Genomic DNA, 21,358 nt, shown 5'->3' on the forward strand with positions numbered 1-21,358 from the left:
TTTCAGCAAGGATGTGAGGATTTTTGAGTTTCTGTCCTTTTGTCTGACCGCGTTTTATTACTGGACACACCCTGTAGCCACATCACACCCCCACACCATGTGCACTGAAAAAAAGACTGGCAACATCTAAATGAATGACGTTCTTCCAACTTAATCAGTCATTAACTTAAGTTGGAAGAACAAGAGTTATTCAGATGTGACCAGTTGAAGGAATTCAATTAAGCTGGTCCAACTATTTTCTTTTTTTCCAGTGTGGTTTGATAGAGCATTGAAACTCAGAAAGCAGATTCAATACAACGTCAATATTAACTTTTAACGTAAAAGTGTGTCATAAGACAAACCAGTAGAAACACTGGGTCACACTCGTTACTACTACTATCATGCATTTGGGGAGAGATGAGTGGAGGGGCTCTTTAGCGATGAGTGGCGGCATATTAGTCATAAGTGGAGAACCTATCTTGTTCTGCAGACCACACACACACACATACACGCACACGCATAAACGCACACTTTCACCAAGAGCAACCTGTGTGTGCGTTTTGTAGAGGAGGAAAATTACAGTAATGAGAGCTCTGTCAGCAGCTCCTCCAGCCTTCCTTCAGTCTGTTGATTATAGCCTGTTTAGATAGCAAACGGACTCACACACACACACACACACACACACCCTTACAACGCAGCACTGACCCTGCACTGACCCTCTAATTAATTAACTCTATTTTTTTTTCTCACTTGGTTCTGAATTTTCTTCCTACCCCGTCATAACAACCAGGGATGCCACAAAGACCAACAAGCCACGCACAAATTTATACACGCAACCCTGCCACCCACCCTCCCTACCCGCCGACCCGAACGCACAACATACAGTTGCAGCTCATCAGCGCTAAATCCCTTCCCTCCGTCTCTTTCCTGCCGTCTAATCCAACATCTATCAGAATCCAGCCACCTTCCCTGAAGCCAAAATACACAACTAAACCCTGCTATTTCCAGACGTCTATTTGTGTGCGAGGATAATTGGGGAGGCCCGTACATGTGTCTAAGCGTGTTAAGCACATGCACCAGATTGGAAATCTGTCTGAATGGGTCAGTGTGCTTGTGTCTGTCTCTGTGGGTATTCGGGTCATGTTTTCTCTGCTGGGGGAGCAAAAGTGTACAAGTAGGCCTGATTACATGAAGGTGTATCCCGCAATCAGATGTGGCTCCGAGATTCAACTTGTCTGCCGGCGCGCTAAACAAGGATGCTGGTAATCCCGCTGACCATCGCCGTCTGTCTGGACCTTTCAAAATCGACGGCCAATCTGAACTTGAATTGTGGTAACCTATGTGAGCTCTAAAATATTGTGAGACTAATCTGAATAAGGACAATGTGGTTTTCTTGTTCACTTTCAATTTGGATAGAAAACTCCTATTTTTTGGGGTTCCTGAGCAAGACCTTCGACTACCAGCTCCCCCGAGTGCACTACTGTGTCTGCCCACCGATGGGACAATTCGGTAAAAGAAATTTCCCCAAGGGGAATCAATGAAGTAAAAAAAAAAAAAAAAAATCATATAGCACAGCTAAGCTGCATGACTGGGCTACATGGTCATTTCAATCTACAAACACACACACTTTAGTCATGGCAAAGAGAGTAACTAGAACATTTATTTTTCACTCTTGTGGTTGAACACTATAATCCAAAACATTAAAAAAAAAAGAAAAAATACATTTAAAATAACAGCAGCACTAGACTGGGCAAAATATATTTAACAGCTGGGTCTATATTAGTATAAGAAGCAGAGATTCCAGAATGCAGCTCAACAGAACCACAAACTACACGCTCTGCATTAACAGCACCCACGAAGGTTGTAGATTTATTGCATGACTGTCGTGTAAGAAGGCATTAGAGTTAAATTGGTGCCACTAATAAACTGCCAGCTGGGAGTAAATTAAGCTCCTCTGAAGTATAGTTTTTATTTACGAAGTATATTTATATAAATTGTCTGTCCTTGAGTTTGATTGAAAAGCAAACGTAAATTGGTCATTATTTAATTTCAGCTTTCGAATCAAAATATTTCCCCGACTCGTGATGCAGTGAAAGTTTGTAAAATGATAACGCCAGTTCCAATTATCACCCAGTCCAAGTTCTGCAACAGCTCTGGATAATGGGTTTAAAATAGTTTTCTGCAGAACCAAACCCTGATTTAGCGATTTAGTGATTGAGCTGCTGATGTGTGTGGAACACGTTGTGAGAAGCAGCCCGGCGTCACTGCTGTTTGTGCGCCAATTATCAGCAAGCCAAGCCAGTCACTCCAATTAAAGGGCGTGTATCAAAGTGCGGCACTAAACGTGCACCCAACAGATATGCGAAAAGATGCCTGGCGACACACGCTGTTCCAATAACTGTTGCTATTGTTACAGGTTATGGTTACAGTCTTGAGGCTCAGTCGTCGTCATATGTGGCGTATTATTCTGCTGTGTCTTTGTGCTCATAACAGCCCTCAGGCTTTCTGAGAAGCCTGGAGGAAACAATCTTTCCTGGAAACGCGAACCGGGCCTTCGAAAACAACACGCTTGCACTATAGAAAATGGAAGATACGGATGGGATCATGCATGCACCCCCCCCCCCCCCCCCCCGATGCTCCCGATCGTGATCTTAATCTCGGCATTCATTTAATTATTGAACCTTCCCGCTAGTTTTGAGCCCCGGCGTTTGGCAAGAGTTTGAAGCTCCAGGTGTTTTGTAACGCGAGGCGTAATGCTGAACTGCTGCCAGAGGCTCGTGCCAATTTAAGCAACAGATCTAAAGGAGATCCAGTCCTACGAACCTCAATTTCTCTGTAAAAAGGTTTGGTGTCGTTACCATAACCAAAGTTGCAACAGCAATCTATAATCTCCATAGAGAGGCGAGACAAACCAACAGACATCCACTGCCTATAAGTGTTCCTGTTGGACTCACACAGAAATACCGTTTTACATTTTTGTTATGAACTTGAACTGAAAATATATTTTCAATGCTTCTCGCCGGAGATCATTAAGCTGCCTGAATGGGCAAATGCAATAATGTTGAAGAATGGATGGGAAAAATATGGACACGTACACACAGAGACGTGTGAATGGGGCAAAAGCAGCTGCAGGGGTTAGACGCACTGTAGACAGTGTGTACAATAGAAGTTTGGAATGGGACAAAATTGAAGAAGGGGACAATTCTGACCATCTAAATCAAAGCAGGATGAGAGGAAAAGAGTGGTGGCAGGGTGCAAAGAGGTGGTGGGGGGGGGACCCTGTGAAGGTGTGCCAATAGAACAGAGAGAGCAAGAGAGAGAGAGAGAGAGAGAAAGCTGGGGACTGAACAACCAGGCCAAATCCCTCATTCAAAGGATCTCTGTGCACATTCCTGCACATCAAGCACACCCTACAGCCAAGCAAAGACAGGAGACGTCAAAGCTTTGCATAGCATTATCTTGTATTATCACAATCAGCGATTGAGTGCATGAGCACGTGTGTGACTCGGGAGCAAAGGAAGTGCGGGGGGGGAAAAAAATAAAAAAATGTCCCCTCTGGCAAAAGTTGACCTCGTATCAACTTTACACACTCCGCATTGATAGTGTGACCTGAGAATACCTATCCTGGAATGATTCCCATCATAAAGAAGATAAGGCTCTTGTTTATGGCTGAATGTGAACAATGAAATGCCTGACACTGCGAGAACACGCTACATTTGTGTTTCATGTTCTGGATTGTATAAACTACTGTCAATATTATTTGCATGGTACCAACTAAAGGTATTGAGTGTGGCATGATGGTCGACAAAACGTAGGTCGGCGCCACAATCTGTTTAGGAAATACACACCCAAAGACAAAAACTGAAACACCCACCTATGGTACTGGGTCTGGAGGAACTGAAACTCCTCCTTGATGCGGTCCAAAGTTTCTGGGTAGGTGAGTTTCAATGACTGGGGTGTTCCCGAAGCTGCCGCCGCTGCCGCCGCCGCCGCCGCCACCACCGAGGCCGAGGATCCAGGCGGTGGCTGAAGGGGCGCCTGGAAAGAATCAATAAATGTCGGATGTCAAAAACGGTGTCGATAATCGAGAAGTGTTTTCTATGTAAACTAACAAACTTGACATAATAAAAGAGAAGTGCCACTCGCTCCTGCTAAAGAGCTGCAGTTAAAAATGAATGTGACAAAACAACAGCGTGACACACCAGCATGCCTATGAGGGGACGTGTCTTACAGAGATCCTGCCATCGCCAGCAGGGCCAGATGTGAACGGGTCAGCAGAACTCGGATGGGAGGGCAGAGAGGGGCAAGAGCTTTATAGCCAAATGAGCACACTTTTATTTTAATGGCAAGTTAGAAAATGAGAAATAAAGACGGGAATAAAGCAGTGGGGGAGAAAAGGAGGAGGAGGAAAAAAAAAAAAAGGGCACCACATCTTGGCTGAAGACCCCTCCCAACTTTTGTATAAGACTCTCGTCTCTGCAGGGTCCGCAGCAATTAGGAGACGACAACCATAGGGGTAATGCTGCAGGACATGCAGACAAAAGAGGGCTGAGAGCCGGCCTGGGAGGTGGTCAGTGCTGTCCGTCTGTCTGTCTGTTCGGCTCTCTGTCAAACGAGAGGGAGCGCAGAAGCAGAAAGGGCCCGGGATGGCCGCTTCACAAGCTTCACGGGGGCCGAGCGGGATGATGACGTTAAGTTGCAGCGATAACATTTCTGGCACACACGAAACTATCTTGCTTTCAAGAGCTTTTCAAAAAAAAAAAAAAAAAAAAAGAAATTGGTCACGCGTTCATAATTTGATGTTCAGCTGTGTCACAGTGGAGTGTAAACAAATCAGATTCAATATATTAAAAGACTTAGCATTGTGGGAGATGGTTAGTATGGATGGATGGATGGATGTTCTACTAAAATCGGGGCTGCTTCATGTCAGAACGTAAGAACGACAAAATCAAAATCCACCACTAACAAAGCATTTTGATTTATTTTCAAACTAGGAAGTCCTCTGTACTTGTGTGAAAATAAATAAGAGCGCATTGTAAGAGTTCTATGTGAAGTGGGCTCTGTCACAAGGCTGTTGCTCATTTTTCTAAAAGCTACTGCCCCAGACATTGACTCTGTCCCGAAACAACCTTTTTATTTTTGCAACTCATTTTCTCTTACAGTATATGCTTTTTTTTTTTTTTTTTTAACTGTTTGTCAAGTAACTTCACAACCTTTCTCTCAGGCTGCCTCAGTATTTCTTATAATCGACTCACCTTCCTTGTGTAATGTGAGATAAATGTAGAGAAAAAAAAAAAAAAAGGTTCATATTATATTTAAGTCCACAGGTGTATTCACATTTGCATGTGTCAAACCACTATACATGGAACATCCTCACGGACAGTTTTTCACATTAAACACAAGTATATTCTCCTCCTTTGTTGCTTATTCATGCTACTATGCTGTAGTTTCTGAAAAGCTGATTGAAATTTCTCGGGAACGATTTGATTGACTTAATCACACCGGATCACAGAGCGAGACCGTGTGCCCACAAAACAAGCCGCACAACCTTTCCAGCTCAAGAAAGCATTTTACATATTGAATAAGTAGACTGAAGAATTGTTCAAATATTTTCTTTCGCTGATAAACTTTACCCAACCTTGATGTTCTACAAATCATCAATGTATGATAAGCATCACATCAATTGTATTATTGACTTTAATACCGCAGCAACAATCCCAAAACAAATATTGTTTGTGTGTACAACATGCTAAAAACAAATATGTGTGCAGAAGAATCATACAAATACGGAGATAGGTGTGTCGGCGGGTGAAACGGGTGAGAGAGAAATGAAGGCGTGAGGGCAGCAAAGAGAGATGAGTAACGGATAAAGAATTAAAAAAAGAGAGAGAGACAATAATGAGTGAAATTTAACAGATAAGATGGATGAGACTATTTGGAGCGATACGCAGAGGAGCTGAATCCAGGGAGTCTTCTTTATAAGAAGAGGATTAAAAAAAAAGAAATGAAAAGAAAGAAAAAGAACAGGGGAAGAGAAAGAAAAGAAAATAGACGATTGAAGAAGAGGGGCTGTGGCCTCATTGTTCCTCTCTCTTTCTAACAAGCTGCTCTCAAACTGTCGGCCAGATCCCCCTCCTCGTGCACCGAGAGCCACACACACACACACACACACACTCAAATGGACACACATACACACACACTTTATTTTACGACACTCAAATTCACTATTACGCACACTCACCCACACAAAAAAACACGCGCGCACACACACACACACACACACACACACACACACACACACACACACACACACACACACACACACACACACACACACACACACACACACACACACACACACACACACACACACACACACACACACACACACACACAGCAATTATGCTTCACAGTAGGAAAAAAGAGCACCAAGGCCATTTTCTAGTAGGCTGGAAGGAGGGAGAAAGAGACGACTATCCTTCCTTTTATTGCTCCTCCCCCCCCTTTTTCTTTTCAACATTTTAAGGTTTTTTTTTTTCCCCCTCTCTCTTTTTTATTTAACATCGCCAGTCTCCAGAGGACAGGTGAGAGGAAAGCCAGCATATATGCATGCACTGTGCTGTCGACTTGTCTGTTTTCTGCTGTTCCAGGGAAGAGAGATTTTTTTTTTTTTTTTTTTTTTGAAGATGGAGGAAACCACTGTCTCTCTGCAGGCTCAGCCGCTTGTGACCTTATGTACCACTCCAGTCTGCCGGATCTGGCTGCTGTTGTGAGAATTCATAACTGTCGGGCGAGGATGCATGCCACAGACTTCACACACAAACACTGACTCTATCTCGGCATATATAAGCTCTTTTCCATCTCACTATGTCTCTCATGAACCACCGGTATTTGTTTGCCCGAACTCCAGATCTGGCAAACAGCTGAGCAGGCTATAAATTGGGAGGTGAGGCCATTAAGGTGACCTGGCGACCTCAGGGAATGGATCTCGGCAGGGAGCCTCACCTGATAATCCCATGGTCAGTTATTCCCTCCCTCTCTTGGCTTGAAGGCAAACAAGAGACACGCCGCCTGCCCTTGAACGGAGCTTACATAGACTGAAAATCATTGTTACACTATTACAAGCCAGATCTTTCTGCGGCTCATTCAATTGTAAAGTCGGCTTCTGTAACGCTGGGGGAAGGATTGCACAAGGCTGGGCGACAGAGGAGAGGATTTTTTATTTATTTTTTAATGTATAATTAAAATTCATCTGATTACTCAACTGTTTAGATAAATCAATAAGGGAGGGTTTACAAGGACCAATCAGCCTTTGTGTTGTTAGTCAGCAAGACTGTGATCTCTTCTATCCAAGAAAGCCAGCTGAGAAAGCAAAATACTGAACTGAGGTGGGTTTAGGGCCACCTTAGTTGGCATGCTCAAAGAGAAAAGCCTAAATATGACGCTGTCAAACCACAAGCGCAAGACCATTTACATTCAACACTGGCTTTTCTCTGTCTTGGAAGTCTAAGCGTGATAACAAGCCGAAAAGAGAATTGAGTGACACAGTATAGGAAGTAAGAAACTAATCAATGGGAAAATAAAGCAGGAATAATTCAATTATAATTTGAAGCATCTTCCCGACTGGAGACAAAATATATATAATAACACACTTTTAGCAAAGGCTTGCAATGCAGGTTAAACTCTCTTCACGTGCATGGCAACACCATGACTGCTCAATTATACGACACAAATTGATAAACACACAAGGTGCACCACACTATATACATTTAAAGAATAAAATTTAGAAAAATATTAACTGCGCATACATTACATTCTGATGTGGAAAAAGAAAAAAAACATTTACAATGTGGCGTTCCCCAACTTTTCATTTGCCTTACCTCTAATTACACCACAAGCAGAAAACCACTATGACCTCACATCCTTGCTCTAACACCCCCTTACCCTCAACACACACACACACACACTACAAACATTAAGTGGATGTGCATGCGACGTAGTTTTCCACAAGTATTTATAAGCACACATGCACTTTATCTTTTCCAAACATGACTGCAGCTCACATGTCAATATAAATGGGAATCCGCAGGATGCGTCTCGACCCTCCTCACCCGCACTGACACATCATTTGCTAATGGGGCTGAAATGGGGCCATCATGGTTCTGATGTGGTCTGTGTGACCAGAAGAGCATTAGGTTCCCTTCAAAGAAAGACATTTTCAGGGTTTTCTTTGTGAGGATGAGGAGATGACCAGATTTCCCCTTGAAGGAGGAATTCACCTTTGCACCCACAACAATTTTCACATTTACCGGCATACAGCTGAAAGGAAAAAAGGACCCCCAAAACTTGTTTTTGTTACTTTTACCATTTTCGCACAAAGGACTAAGAGTCTTCAGCTCAGGTATGCAACTCTGAGACTGCACACAGTGAACTATTACCATATTATTACCAAACAGCACATTAGGTATAATGTTTTCCACATTGTTTTGATAGTCTTTTAAGCAGGTTTACATTTTTTTTTAATTGGAAACAACCACTAATTACAAAAAGTGACACTACCCACTGTATACTACATTATAAAGCATTATACCAGATATAAGTCATATTTATTATTAGTTTATGAACCACTGATGGTAAAATGTGACTTTATGTTCATGGAATTGTTTGGGCTGTCTTTCCTCAGTTTGTTTTGACAGTCTTGCTCAAAAGAACCAAAGGGGAACAAACAGATTTCCTCTGATGAGAACATTAATGCTGTATTGCAGTGCGACAAATGTTCACAATAAATCACTAAAGAAAACAATGATAAAGAGAACCCATAAAGATGAACCTTGACAAGTCAAAGGTCAGTATAAATCATTGCCAGAGATCCAGTGACGTCTACAAAAAATCTCATTTCAACCCAGTCGATAGTTGGCAAGATAATCAATACGCGCTGGTTCATCAGAGCATTGATTCTGAGATCAAACCGTGACCAGATGCGCGGCTTTCAAAATATTTATTTGTGTCATCCGACTGATATCGTTCTGTCTGTCTCTACCCTTCAGCTGGGAAGATGCCTCGCCACTGCCACCCTTCATAAAGCTCAGCCCATTAGTCAGGCCACTAATTACACGGCTTACCCACAGAGTCAATCATCAGAGTAAACACCCACTGAGCGCTCTCTCGCTCCCTCTCTCATCTAACTACTAGCAAGGATGCTGGTCTAACCCGGCATGCCCCGATGTGTGTCCAACCACCCACGCCTAAAAACACACCTACCTGATTGTCGGAGCCACGAAATGTGTCGATACGCCGTCCTCTCTTGAAGTCAAGGCCTTTTAATTTCAAATTAATGCGAACGCGACTGTCACCATTCATCTGTCGTTTGCATTGTTAGACCAGCGTACGCCACCAACAGAAAGTTGCACTAACACCCCACACACACACAGATACACACACACACACACACATCAAGTGGCTATCAGCTTGGCTGTGCACGGGAGAAACACGCTGGTAATCTCTCAATGATTCCTCCACTTAAAGGGGAGGGGCCGCCCAGGCACCTGTTTCATTAGCACCACACATCTTTCTTTCTCGGTCCCCCCCCCCCTTCCCCATCACCTCCACCTCCTCATTCCTGTCTCCTTCTTCCTCCCGCAAGCCTCGTTATTCAAATTTCCCTGCTGTCAGCCCACATTAGTAAAGCTCCACAGTTTGCCTGTCAGCCGGCTTAATTGCTGGAGGTGCCTTCTTTTATTAGGTAACCCCCTCAGCTCGTTTGTTCCTTCCACCGAGACGCACTTCCACAACAGCTTGTGTAAACGTGACATCCCTTCAGCCTCTTTTCCTTCATCTTCCTCTGCCTTTTCTCCCTCCCTCTCCCTCTAATCGCTGGCTGAGCGGAGTAGGCGAGCGGCTGATCGATAGCCACACTCTCACCGCTGGACAACAGTGGCGATAAAGAGCTAAAAGCATGCCCGGGCCTAGGAAGTGGAGGCTTGGTTTACGCTGGATCTGAGGACGGAAAGGAGAACGTCTCATCTCAGTCGTACAAAGCCACTGTTCTCTTCGTGCCCGTGTCCCCCGTCTGATCGCGTCTGCGTTTCACCATCTAGATATTAATGCAGTTCTATTAATGGGAAAGAAAAGGATAATAAGAGACGTGTAGATGAAGATGGGAGATACAGTTACACCTCTAAGTGTTGGATCTTCAGTAACAAGTCGTATTTTCATATTATGCATGTATAGCATCTTGCCTGAGCCAAAGAAAACTACTGGAATTGAATTCCAAATTCCTCAGTCGCAACCTGCATTGAATGTTCACCATAACACACTGTGGCACTAAACCACTGGGTCAGAATGAGTTGGATATTAAACATGTCTAATCCCCCACCATGGCTTAGAACAACAACAAAACAACAGAATTTCAGTAATATTCACAATATGCAGTGACCTCAGAACAAACCCCTCCCCCAGCGCTGGGCATTGTTCAGGATGCCGTTGTTGGCAGAGGGCTGTTATGAAGATCGAACAGCAACCTTGGAGAGATTTGGATCTTTCACACACAAGGATCAGTCCAACTTAAAATCAAACAGACGGAATAAAACATTATTTTGTATGTTACACCTATTAAACCAAACAATATGCACATCGTCGTGTCTTATCACCAGTGTCGTGAAGCTGTGTGTGCTTAATAATAGCTAAGTACAATTTGATTTTTTTGTTTTAGAACTCAGTTTTGTCCTGCGCATCACTGCGGAAGATTTGAAGTTACACTAAAGATCTGCGACAGGCAGCCATATCTGCCATGTCTGATACACTTCTCTGCCAGGCTCCCATTTCTGACACGAGGCAGGACCGTACAGTCATTGCCTCGCGCGGCAGAAACAAAAAAAAAAAAAAAAAAAAAAAAAAAAAAAAAAAAAAAAAATCTACAGGATTTGTGTGGCATTCCTGCAACTTTAGAACACGGGCAATTGTGGCAAATAACTGGAAATACTTCTTTTGCTGAAGCGTGTACTATGTTTTGATTTAATAACTTCTACTTCTTCCGACTCCTTTTCTTTTATGTGCAACTTAAATATATCTATTTCTTTCAAGAGTCACAGTCTCTATACAATTATTCTTTCTTTTTAATATACCTCTTCATGTACCGTAGGGTCACAAGGCGCCAGACACGATGCCAGCTGACTGTGGGTGAGAGCAGGATACAAACCGGACAGTTTGCCAGTCGAGCATAGTGAGAAGATCACACACACATTCATGCCTGGGGCAATTTGAAGTCTAAACTTCCATGCATTACTACACACACATACATATATATATATAACTAAGATTTTAAAAGTTTCCAAGATTTAATTTCTTAAGAACAGGAAAGATGATCTGTTGTCTTACATTATGAAAATGCAGGTCAATCTATCTGCTGGCGGGGGAGCTACAAGCACAAATTCCACTATTCGGTGTATAAAAGTGGCCCGGGATGTGAAAGTGGATTAAGGCCAGTCTACAATTATCATTTGGTACAAGACTACACATTTTTAGGAGATATGTTTGGCTACATGTTTATATAATACGTGAGTCACTTCCTTCACTGCGCACCAGCCTCCGGTGATGACAGGGGGGACTGCCAGCCCAGCATTTCAGAGATTAAATAGTTTGCTGGACTGAGAGGCCCTTCACTCTGGAGGTGCAAACAAGAGTCGCCGATGGCCCGGAGACTTTCTGATGACGGCGCTGCCGAGATCTGCGGAGAGACGAAATGAAACGGGGCCGCCGGCCCTAAACATTCCAGCCAGACCCGCCGCAGTCTGCTACTCTCACCCTGGGACGCCTGCCCATACATTAAGATGTGGTCTGGAGCTCTCACAGGAACACAGCGAGGAGAGGCTGGATGAGAGGGATTGGGTTTACAGTGCAAACCACAGACCCACAGTCTGCCTCCTGCCCTGCCTTCATGCACTCAGCTATACTACATACCCAGCTGCTGCTGCTGCTGCTGCTGCTGCGTGTGTAATGTTTTTGCATGTGCTGTATGTTTGTGCATTGGTGGGGTGGGGTGGAGGAGGGGTTGGGAGGGTGAGACAGTGGGGAGGGCCTCACAACACCCCGTCATCACACAAAGAAAGCTCGGCCTTAAATAGTAAGCCATAGATGTACGGCAGCGCAATTCACGCATCTCCCACCGACACAAAAGCTACAAATGTTCAAACTGTACGTCACTCTGAATCTGGACTTGCCTGACTGGATTTATGAATAATTAAGGTGTGGAGCGCACACACACACACACACACACACACACACACACACACACACACACACACACACACACACACACACACACACACACACACACACACACACACACACACACACACACACACACACACACACACACACACACACACACACACACACACACACACACACACACACATCCATGTGAACTTGCAGTGCACAGTGTGTGTGTTAATCTGATTTCAATACCTGGGATACAAATGTCAAAAGGCAGTCGGGGGTGGGGTGCAGGGTGGCATCGCTGAGGGATGTAGAGGAGGGTTAGGCAAATGAGCAGGTCTTAATTGATGCTTCACACAGCTGGAGGACCACTGTTTATGTATTTCCGCCTGCTCAAAAGCTCTCCACCTAAACTCCACTGAAACAAATTAAAGCCATGCAGCATGGATTTTTGCTCCAGACTTTTGAGGAAATCTTTTTATTTTGGGGGGGGGGACACAAACTTGCACGTCAGTTTTCTACTTTTTAAAGAGGTCAATTGTCATTTAATTCACATTAATAGACCACTCTGGGCACTGACGGAAGCCTCTTTTGGGAAACACTAAAAAGGTTTAATCTAAGAAATCGTCAAATCACGGTGATGAATCACACTCAGTGTGGTTGGAGGAGGGCAGGAAAGGAAAAGGTAGAAATTATATTTTTTTAAAAACAAAACAATGAATGGCACTAAGGCCATTGAGAAAAGGTGACAGTCAAGCCAAGCTGACTCACTTCCCTCCTCTACCTCTCAACTCGTGAGGAAGAGGACAAATAAACAAACACACACACACACACACACACACACACTTCATCATGTGGGTCAACTCCACCACAGTATAGAGATAAGACAAGGATCCATGTTTTGTGATTTGGCCCTCGCAGTAGCCAGCAAAACAAAAAAAAAAACAAAAAAAAAAACGAGAGATTCATCCACAAAGACAGTCAAGCAAAGTTTGAGGAGGGCTTTGCCCCATTAAACCCCAACTGACAACAATGTGCCCAACTGACCTTCATGAGACAACGATTACATCCAGCCTCGCGTATAAAGACGCACAATATGAGAGATTAGGCTTGCAGACTTTAGCCGACAAAAGACTCTCCGGGGGGAAAAAAAGACAGTAATGGTGATAAGAGACAGAATTCCGACTTTCACTCTCTTAAACGAGGCTGCTTACGGATTAAACGCTACCAAACAATAAACAAATAACATAAAAACACGCTGCATTTGTTACACGTTCAATCCACGAGCCCATCGCCTCGTTCAAGGTGTGGATCTGGTTACATAGTAGCTTCGGTCGACTTACCGGTGGTCGGTTCTGAGGAAACATCGTCGCCGCCGACTTGTGTGGGTCTCGGTGCGTTTTTTTTTTGTTTTGTTTTGTGTCTCCCTCGTTCTTTCTCCCGTTTTTTGGGGGGGGCGTAAAGCTTCGTCGAGAAATACGGAGCAGCCGATGGTGCTATTGTCGGTTTCACGCAGGCATTTGGCCGCGTTTCAAAGGTAAAGGCGAAGCTAGTCTCGACTCGCTCATTCCTCGCTGGTGGAGGAAGACTCCTTTGTTCTGGCTGATATCTCTCTCTCGCTCTCTCTCTCTCTCTCGCTCACTCTCTCTCTCGCTCTCTTGCTCTCTCTCTCTCTCTCTCTCTCTCCAGCCCCACACGGCTCCGGCGCTCGACGCGCGGCTCGGACGGCGAAGAGAAGAGGAGAACCACCCGGTTGCAGGGGGCGGGTGGTGGTGGAGGAGGAGGAAGAGGAAGAGGAGGAGGAGGAGGAGGAGGGGGACTCCCTTCTTCCGAGTCCTCAAACTTCACGTTCCCGGCAAAAAAAAAATGGTGAAATTGTGTCCCCCTCTTCGATATGTTTTCCGCCGTCTGCAGGGCGGACAGGCCGGGAGAGGAGGAGGAGGAGGATGGGGAGAAGGAGGAGGAAGAGGAGGAGGAGGAGGAGGAGGAGGGGGGGGTATGTGGTTTTGCTTGTGGCTTCGGAGACGGACACACCAGCAGCACATTGAATGCAGCCGCAGCCTCTTTTGTCTCGCTCGTTGGCCTGCACTCTTTTCACACAACACTCCCAGCCCAGCCCCCCCCCCCCCCCTCCTCCATCCACCCCCCCTCTGATCCTCAATGGGACATTATATATGAGTAGCTTTCTTTAAGGGGGGTTGGGGGTGAGAGAGGGAAGGGGGGGGTTACGATTTGCTGCCTCCTCTCCCCCACACATTGTTTTTTTTTTGTTGGTGGGGGGGTGCTTGAAACCTTGTATTGTTTGATATTGTTCTTTTAACAGATTTTTTTTTTTTTTTAAATCTCATCTAAATTATAAATACCAAGCAATCGAGAGCATTTACACAATACTGCTCTGCAAATAGCCTGATGATATTTGAAAAGAAACTTAAGCTGAGCTAAGTTTTCTTCTCTTGTTAGTGCAGCATTATAATTAGCCCAATCCACATATAGCCATGCGATTGAAAAAGGTGGCCCCACAATTAAGGGAATATTAATTTTATTTAGGACGGGGGTAAAAAACAAAAAATAAAAGTCGTGAAACCTTTCGAAATAAGAGGTTCACATGAATTGTTCGGAGATTGAATGAAATCTCCACGTGGGGCTCGGTTTCGGCACAGTAAACACTGGTAAAATGGACCAATGGGCATCGAGGACACCCACGTGGGGAGCAGCTGCCGTCCGCTGATTGGAGAGTAAAGGTAGCACAAGGCTTCACACGTCAATCAAAAGGGGCCACGATTGTGCTGCGAGCTTAACCCTTTCCTCGCTGCTCGGGGTGATTGCGAATGCGAGGAGTTGTGTGGTTGCTGTATCAAGATTCAGTGGTTTTCCTTTTTTTTCTTCTTCTTCTTCTTCCTGCACAAACCCGGCGCTGCATTGAAATAATTCCTACATTTCCTTTACGTTTGCCCATGTGGTGATAAATAGACTTTTGCACCAGTATCTGCATCATCCTTCTCATTGGTAGATGTGAGAAATTAGTCATAACGACAAGGAATTGAGCAAATATATATATATATATGTATATATAAAAAAAAACACACATCTAGAGCACGGTGAGGCTTGAGAACTCACAGCCGAACAATAACGATGATGCTGCAACACTTGCATGGATTTATATTGCATGTACATAATATTCTTACCTGGAAAGTGAGAATTATTCTGGTGAAGAAGGGAGAAATAGTAGGAAAAATTGGTATTCTGGTGGCACGACCCCTTTAGCTGGGCTCATAATTAGAGAGAGAGAGATATTGAAAAAGCAATTTCTGACAGTGGAAATCACAACCTGCCAGAGGTGGACTTGGAAAATATACATGGCTCTGTCTGTGTGTGTGTGTGTGTGTGTGTGTGTGTGTGTGTGTGTGTGTGTGTGTGTGTGTGTGTGTGTGTGTGTGTGTGTGTGTGTGTGTGTGTGTGTGTGTGTGTGTGTGTGTGTGTGTGTGTGTGCGTGCGTGCAAGAGAGACAGAAAGAGACAGTGAGAGAGAAAAGGCAGAGGGGGAGGGAGTAAGGGAGGGAGAGAGGAGGAAGAGAATAAAGGATGAAGGACGGCAGGGGGGATGCTGAGAAAGACGAGCCAGTAGGAGGGTTAGGAGATTGAACGAGAGAGAGTGAGTGAGCATGGGTGATGAAAAAAAAAAGTGTGTGTGTGTGTGTGTGCGCGTGTGCATGTGGGTGTGTGTGTGTGTGTTGAGCAGACAAGTGAGGGAATGAAAAAGAGAGAAGGGCGAAGGGGAGCAAGGAGCGAGAGCAGAAACCAGAGCAGAGAAAGAGAGGAAGAAAGAGAGGGAGAGAGAGAGAGGGAGAGGGAGAGGGAGAGAGAGAGAGATTTTATTGCCATTTTTTCCAATGAATTTTAATGCACAGCCCCGGCCTCCCTCCCCGATTCTGGGATCACATTTATTAGAAAAAAAAAAAAAAAAAGTCATGAGGAATGCAGTGCTTTGCAGTCTACTGCCGCTGCATGGGGAGAAGTTTCATGTTGTTTGTGTGTGTGTGTGTGTGTTGGGGGGGGATCACCGGGGTGGGGGTAGGTGAGACAGTTCACAGGATGTATGAGCCTGAGTTATGCTGGGGGGTGAAGGGGGTGGGGGGGGCATAATAGATGATAGAAAATGATAAGTGAAGGACACATATTATTGCTATTGGCAGGTCAGATGAAGGAGTGCCCTAGGCGTGTGTGTGTGTGTGTGTGTGTGTGTGTGTGTGTGTGTGTGTGTGTGTGTGTGTGTGTGTGTGTGTGTGTGTGTGTGTGTGTGTGTGTGTGTGTGTGTGTTGGCTGAGCTCCAGCGATTAAATACACTATGTCCACAGTGCCCTCCTCTCCCTCCTCAGCAGCTAAGAGCAGTGGGACATCAAAGTGGCCCCACAATGGGAGAGGACACACTGGTCGTCCCGCTACAGGACCTATTGGTTTTAGTCCAGTCCTGGGAGGCTGTGTAAGGAGCAGTTCTGTCAAACACACGTATGCCGAGTCTGAGCAAACACATACTAATCCACACCCGTCTGTATCAAAGGGACGAACGGTGGATAGTGTCTGAGGGAACGCCACTGCCCAAGGCAGTCAAGAAGACACCGGTTATCTGTTGCAAAATAACCGCCGGGCTGCGAGTCCTGAGGTGGGAGAGGCTTTTAAATGAGGCCATGAAAACAATTAAGCATCCTTCAAAATTCCAAAGATAACTTCATTCCTTTGTCGGTTCCAGCAGCGACAGCAGTGTCAACCTGGGGCCAATATCATTAATAAACAACAAGCGTAAAAGGCTACTGGACCAACTCATTTTGAAACCTGTATTTGTTTGTTTGTTTACTGACTGGTGATGTAATGAGGGTTCTAATTGTGTTTTTCCTCAGCTCGATAACTTCACCTGTCTGTCCTGTGCGTTCCTCTTTAACATGGGCAGCTGCTGGATTATGTAATCGCCAATTTGTAACCCACAAAATTCCAGAATAAATGAAAACTAAGAACTATTACTAATATGTGTTTCTACATTCGGGAGAGGTAAGCTTTCTCCATGAGATGAGAATGGATCACACTTAATTTCAGTGAAAACCCTTGAAAAAAAAAAAAAAGGGGAAAAAAAAGAATAAGAGCAGGCCATTCCTCACCGACCTGCAATTTGCAACAATCACACCAGCAAACCATCATAAACACAGCGGGGGACAAATTTCCGTTGGAACAGGTAATGGCGTCCGCAGACCAGCATGCACTCGACGAGAGTCTCAGTATCTTGCATTTGGAATCCACCTGGTCACTTCTTAGTGTGGCCTCAGGACGTGTTCACATTCTGTTGTTTGATCCAGACCAGAGTTCTCTTCAGGGAAAAAAAAAACCATTTCATTTGGGCGACGTGAACACACCCACGAACTCTGACCTGGAGCTAACAAGCGATCTCTGGCCCCCTTGAAATGCTGCTAGGGCATCGGTTCGTTTTTTTGTGATCCAGCTTTCTCCCTGGCGGGAGTCTTTAATTCCTCTCCGGTCAGCGTTTGTTTCAGGCAACCTTGAACCAAATGACGGTGTGAAAATTCCTGTCTTATTCTCGTCGTATTCTCGCCAAATGCAAATTTCTGGACTGTGAGAGGAAAGTACCTGGAGAAACCCCATCAAGGAGAATTTTCACACTTTTGCAGGGAAACCTGGGGATTTTCCTCTCTGTTCACCGCCAGTGTGTGGTGAGAGAACCAGAGTAGCGGGGTAAAAGATGAGCGGTGGACGGAGGCGTACACACAGAGAACTGAAAGGCTTGACTAACTAAAATCAAGCCTTTGTCTTTACATATTTACATTATACTGGTTTTATTCTGTCTTGTTGTTTTAACACATCGCATTAGCCTTCATTCAATCATCTGAAACACAACTGTATTTTCAGCACAGGGACATGGGCCACTGGTGCCCATTACCCAGCCTGCTATGAAGCAAAGCATGGAAACAGTCAGAGACACTATTACTTCAATGTGTGGTCTTCTTTGGTCTTTAAACTCTTAAAAAGTCAAAAATCAACTCTTAACAAAACAGAATGCACTTACAATTTCTCCCAAATGACGAGGAATGGTTGATTTTTTTTTTAACTCAAGCTTCAATAAAGAATCTGTGAGAAGAAATCCTCTCCTGAGGGGGGCTGCTGAAGGTACCTGCTCTGGTTTGAGTCATACGCCAGTGGTTTTGTGGTATCCCACCTTTGAAAGCCCCACCACCTCTCCCAAGCTTCCCGGTCGGGGTTGAGAATGTCTCCTACGCCACATGGGCTTGAGTGACAGGAAGACAAGGCCACAGTGTTGTCATGAGGGTACCCCTCCTCTTACTCAACACCACCCCCCCCCCCCACCGTCCCTCACCTCCCCACCACCGTCCCCCCACCTAGCCCCATGCAGTCCCTCATCAGACAAGCTGGGTGTCAGCGCAGAGACGGCGCAGTGATTTATTGGTCTCCACTCCTCTGGGACCCACCCCACCGCTTCAATCCTCCCCCCCCCCCCCCCCCCCTTTCCACTACACACATATCCACACAATCTCGACCCCTTCCACCCCCCCTTTTACTCCCTCCACTCTACTCCATTTTTTCCCATCCCCCCCTCCGCCCCCTCTGCCCCCAACCCTCTATCCACCCCCTCCCCTTCTGTCCTCCCCTGCTGCATGGCCCCTGGGGAAACGGAGAGGTAATGACCCACATCAGCAGCAGCTATGTTCACACACACACACACACACACACACACACACACACACACACACACACACACACACACACACACACACACACACACACACACACACACACACACACACACACACACACACACACACACACACACACATACACACGCACACACACACATCCTCCTTGCAGGCGGATACAAATAAATACCCTCTGTGACACACATACACACACGCATGCACACATAAAACAGGCGCTGACACATTCACGCCCACAGGCATGTGTATCTGGGAATTCAGGAATTCCTGCGCTCTGCTGCAAACAATGTTTCCTCACTCAAAAGTCTACTCCTTCAGACCACATAACACAACACTGAAGGGATCAATAGCAAACAGTGTTTCTGTGACATTTGCTAAGTAGTTCTTTCAGTTTGTAAACAGGACAGTGGTCTGGTCGCATCCTGTTGGACAGAACACCTTTTTTTATTTTTTTCCCAGCAAAGTAGAAGAATGGTATGATCTGTGACCTCGTGTAATAAAGTAAGTGAGTGAGTGAGATCCCCTTGTGACTTCGTGAATGTCTCTCAGTGTAAAGTCTCCCATGATTTGACCATAAGATACCCAAACTGCAGTGTTTTGGCAAACACAACCACGTACTGAAAATACTTGTTAGAAAAGAGGTTTTTTTTCTCTGATTTCAAATGTTCCGGCAAAATTTAAAATGAGATGGCTCATATTTACATTTTTTGGTTGCTTTAAAAAAAAATATGTAAGTGGTATGAGTGAAGAATAATTTTTTTTGCAAGGCTCATTTTGAATGCAGGCAGTTCATCCACACTGAAGAGAGAGTGAAGAGGTTAAATTTGAGCATTGACTTGCAAATGCTACTGACAGCTCCCCGTGTGCGCTGTCACTCATCCCGCAGGTGGAGAGATGCTCTGCTGCGAGAAGTAGCAGTCACTGCCACAGGTTTCCACTTCACCCGAGTGCTGCCAAGCTATTGAGTGCAAGGCAGGTGTTAATTTGTGCATTTATGCACTCAGCATAGGAAGCAGAATATATAATCTTTTTGCATGCAAAATTAGGACAAAAGAGAGCTTGGGAAAGTCTTTTTTTTTTTAATACAACCTGCAGAATTGCCTTTATATATAAAAGGCAGATTCATCTTATAATTGTAGGAACAGCAGCTTGGATATTTATATATATATACAGTTTTTCCCCAATTGTTTACACGCAGACACAACGCATGCCTGGTGATATTCAGAATAAATAATTGTTTTCCATTTATCATAGTATTTTACATTCAACACATCATAGTTCAACTGCTTCTTCTAAAATGAGCGGTAAAAGACAAGTCTGACGTTTTTAATGGACAATAATCACGTGGTTATATTTAATCAAAAGCTTACTATAAATATTCCAATGACTTGTTATCAAATCTTGAATAGAATATATTGAACTGTAGGAATTCGTGTGTTTTCACTTGGACTCGTACAGGTACAACTTGGAAAACTGCGCCATGCTACCATCTACTGTCCAATAAATGTAATACAAGCAGTGCTGATTAAAGTTGAATATTATTAAATGTTTTAGACACCGAATCAATGGGAGTGATTATTCAATCTAATGCTTCTCGCCATTCTTACCAGAAAAAAAAGGTTCGGTGGGGGTGATGGATTGTTGGATGTTGGATGGATGATTGTTTTTAGGAGGATATTTGCATTTACCTGCTCTTAAAGTTATTCAACAATTGGAAGAAGGATCACTCCGATTGAGTGTATACTCTGCAGAAACCACTCACATGTAAATTAATTGTTTTTTTGTTTGTTTTTTTTTACCTTCAGTTTAGTTGAAAGCTATTCGAACGTAAATTGCTGCAATAAAGCCCCTGCACCACGTGGCGTCGCCAATACAGTGTAAGACGATGAGTCGTTTCCACTAAAAGTCCTCAATCTCTGAAACAAACAACTACGCTCTTTTGAAACCTATAAAGCTGTGAGGAGTATATGCAGGTTTTGACATCGCACAGTGTTTTCAACACATAGTCATCGTCATATATCAGAATCGAAATGTGTGGATATGATTCAGTATCCGTCTTTGCTTTTATATCATTTTTAAATAATTGGATATGCATTACATTGGGGGGGGTCCAATATTTAATGAGATTTGCAATTCTTCAATAACGTAATACTTGCAGATGTTGAAAAGCCGTTATTTTAGAACATTTACATTTTTAGATTTTGTGACATAACTTTAGGAAAAAGTGGGGCATCCACCCCATTGCTGTTCAAAAGGTTCAAGTACAAACTCCATATACTTCATGCACAACAATTCTGAAGTAACCCAATGCTGACTGTCTCTGCTGCAGACTCTAAGTCTCCACTTGACCCTTTTACCTTCCTGTCATTGAAGTGTTTTTTAAGTTTCTTTCTGTATTTTCCCCTGCCTCATTGCTGCTTGGCAGTACTC

The 21,358-nt window shown here is 44.3% G+C and overlaps 1 protein-coding gene across 4 annotated transcripts in view; it reads right to left on the reverse strand.

The window, feature by feature from the left end:
• tle2a (TLE family member 2, transcriptional corepressor a) overlaps window positions 1–13,829 on the reverse strand; it is a 37,107-nt gene extending 23,278 nt beyond the window's left edge. For all 4 annotated transcript variants that reach the window (XM_080506759.1, XM_080506758.1, XM_080506756.1 and 1 more), the window contains exons 1-2: window positions 13,539–13,829; window positions 3,854–4,017 (exon numbers count right to left, since the gene is read on the reverse strand). In XM_080506759.1, coding sequence (XP_080362885.1) covers window positions 3,854–4,017; window positions 13,539–13,562 — 188 coding nt within the window. In that variant the 5' untranslated portion in view covers window positions 13,563–13,829. The remainder of the gene's footprint in view (window positions 1–3,853; window positions 4,018–13,538) is intronic.
• Window positions 13,830–21,358: the final 7,529 nt, after the last annotated feature.

This window comes from Blennius ocellaris (assembly GCF_963422515.1).
Source record: "Blennius ocellaris genome assembly, chromosome: 12".
Classification (NCBI taxonomy): domain Eukaryota; kingdom Metazoa; phylum Chordata; class Actinopteri; order Blenniiformes; family Blenniidae; genus Blennius; species Blennius ocellaris.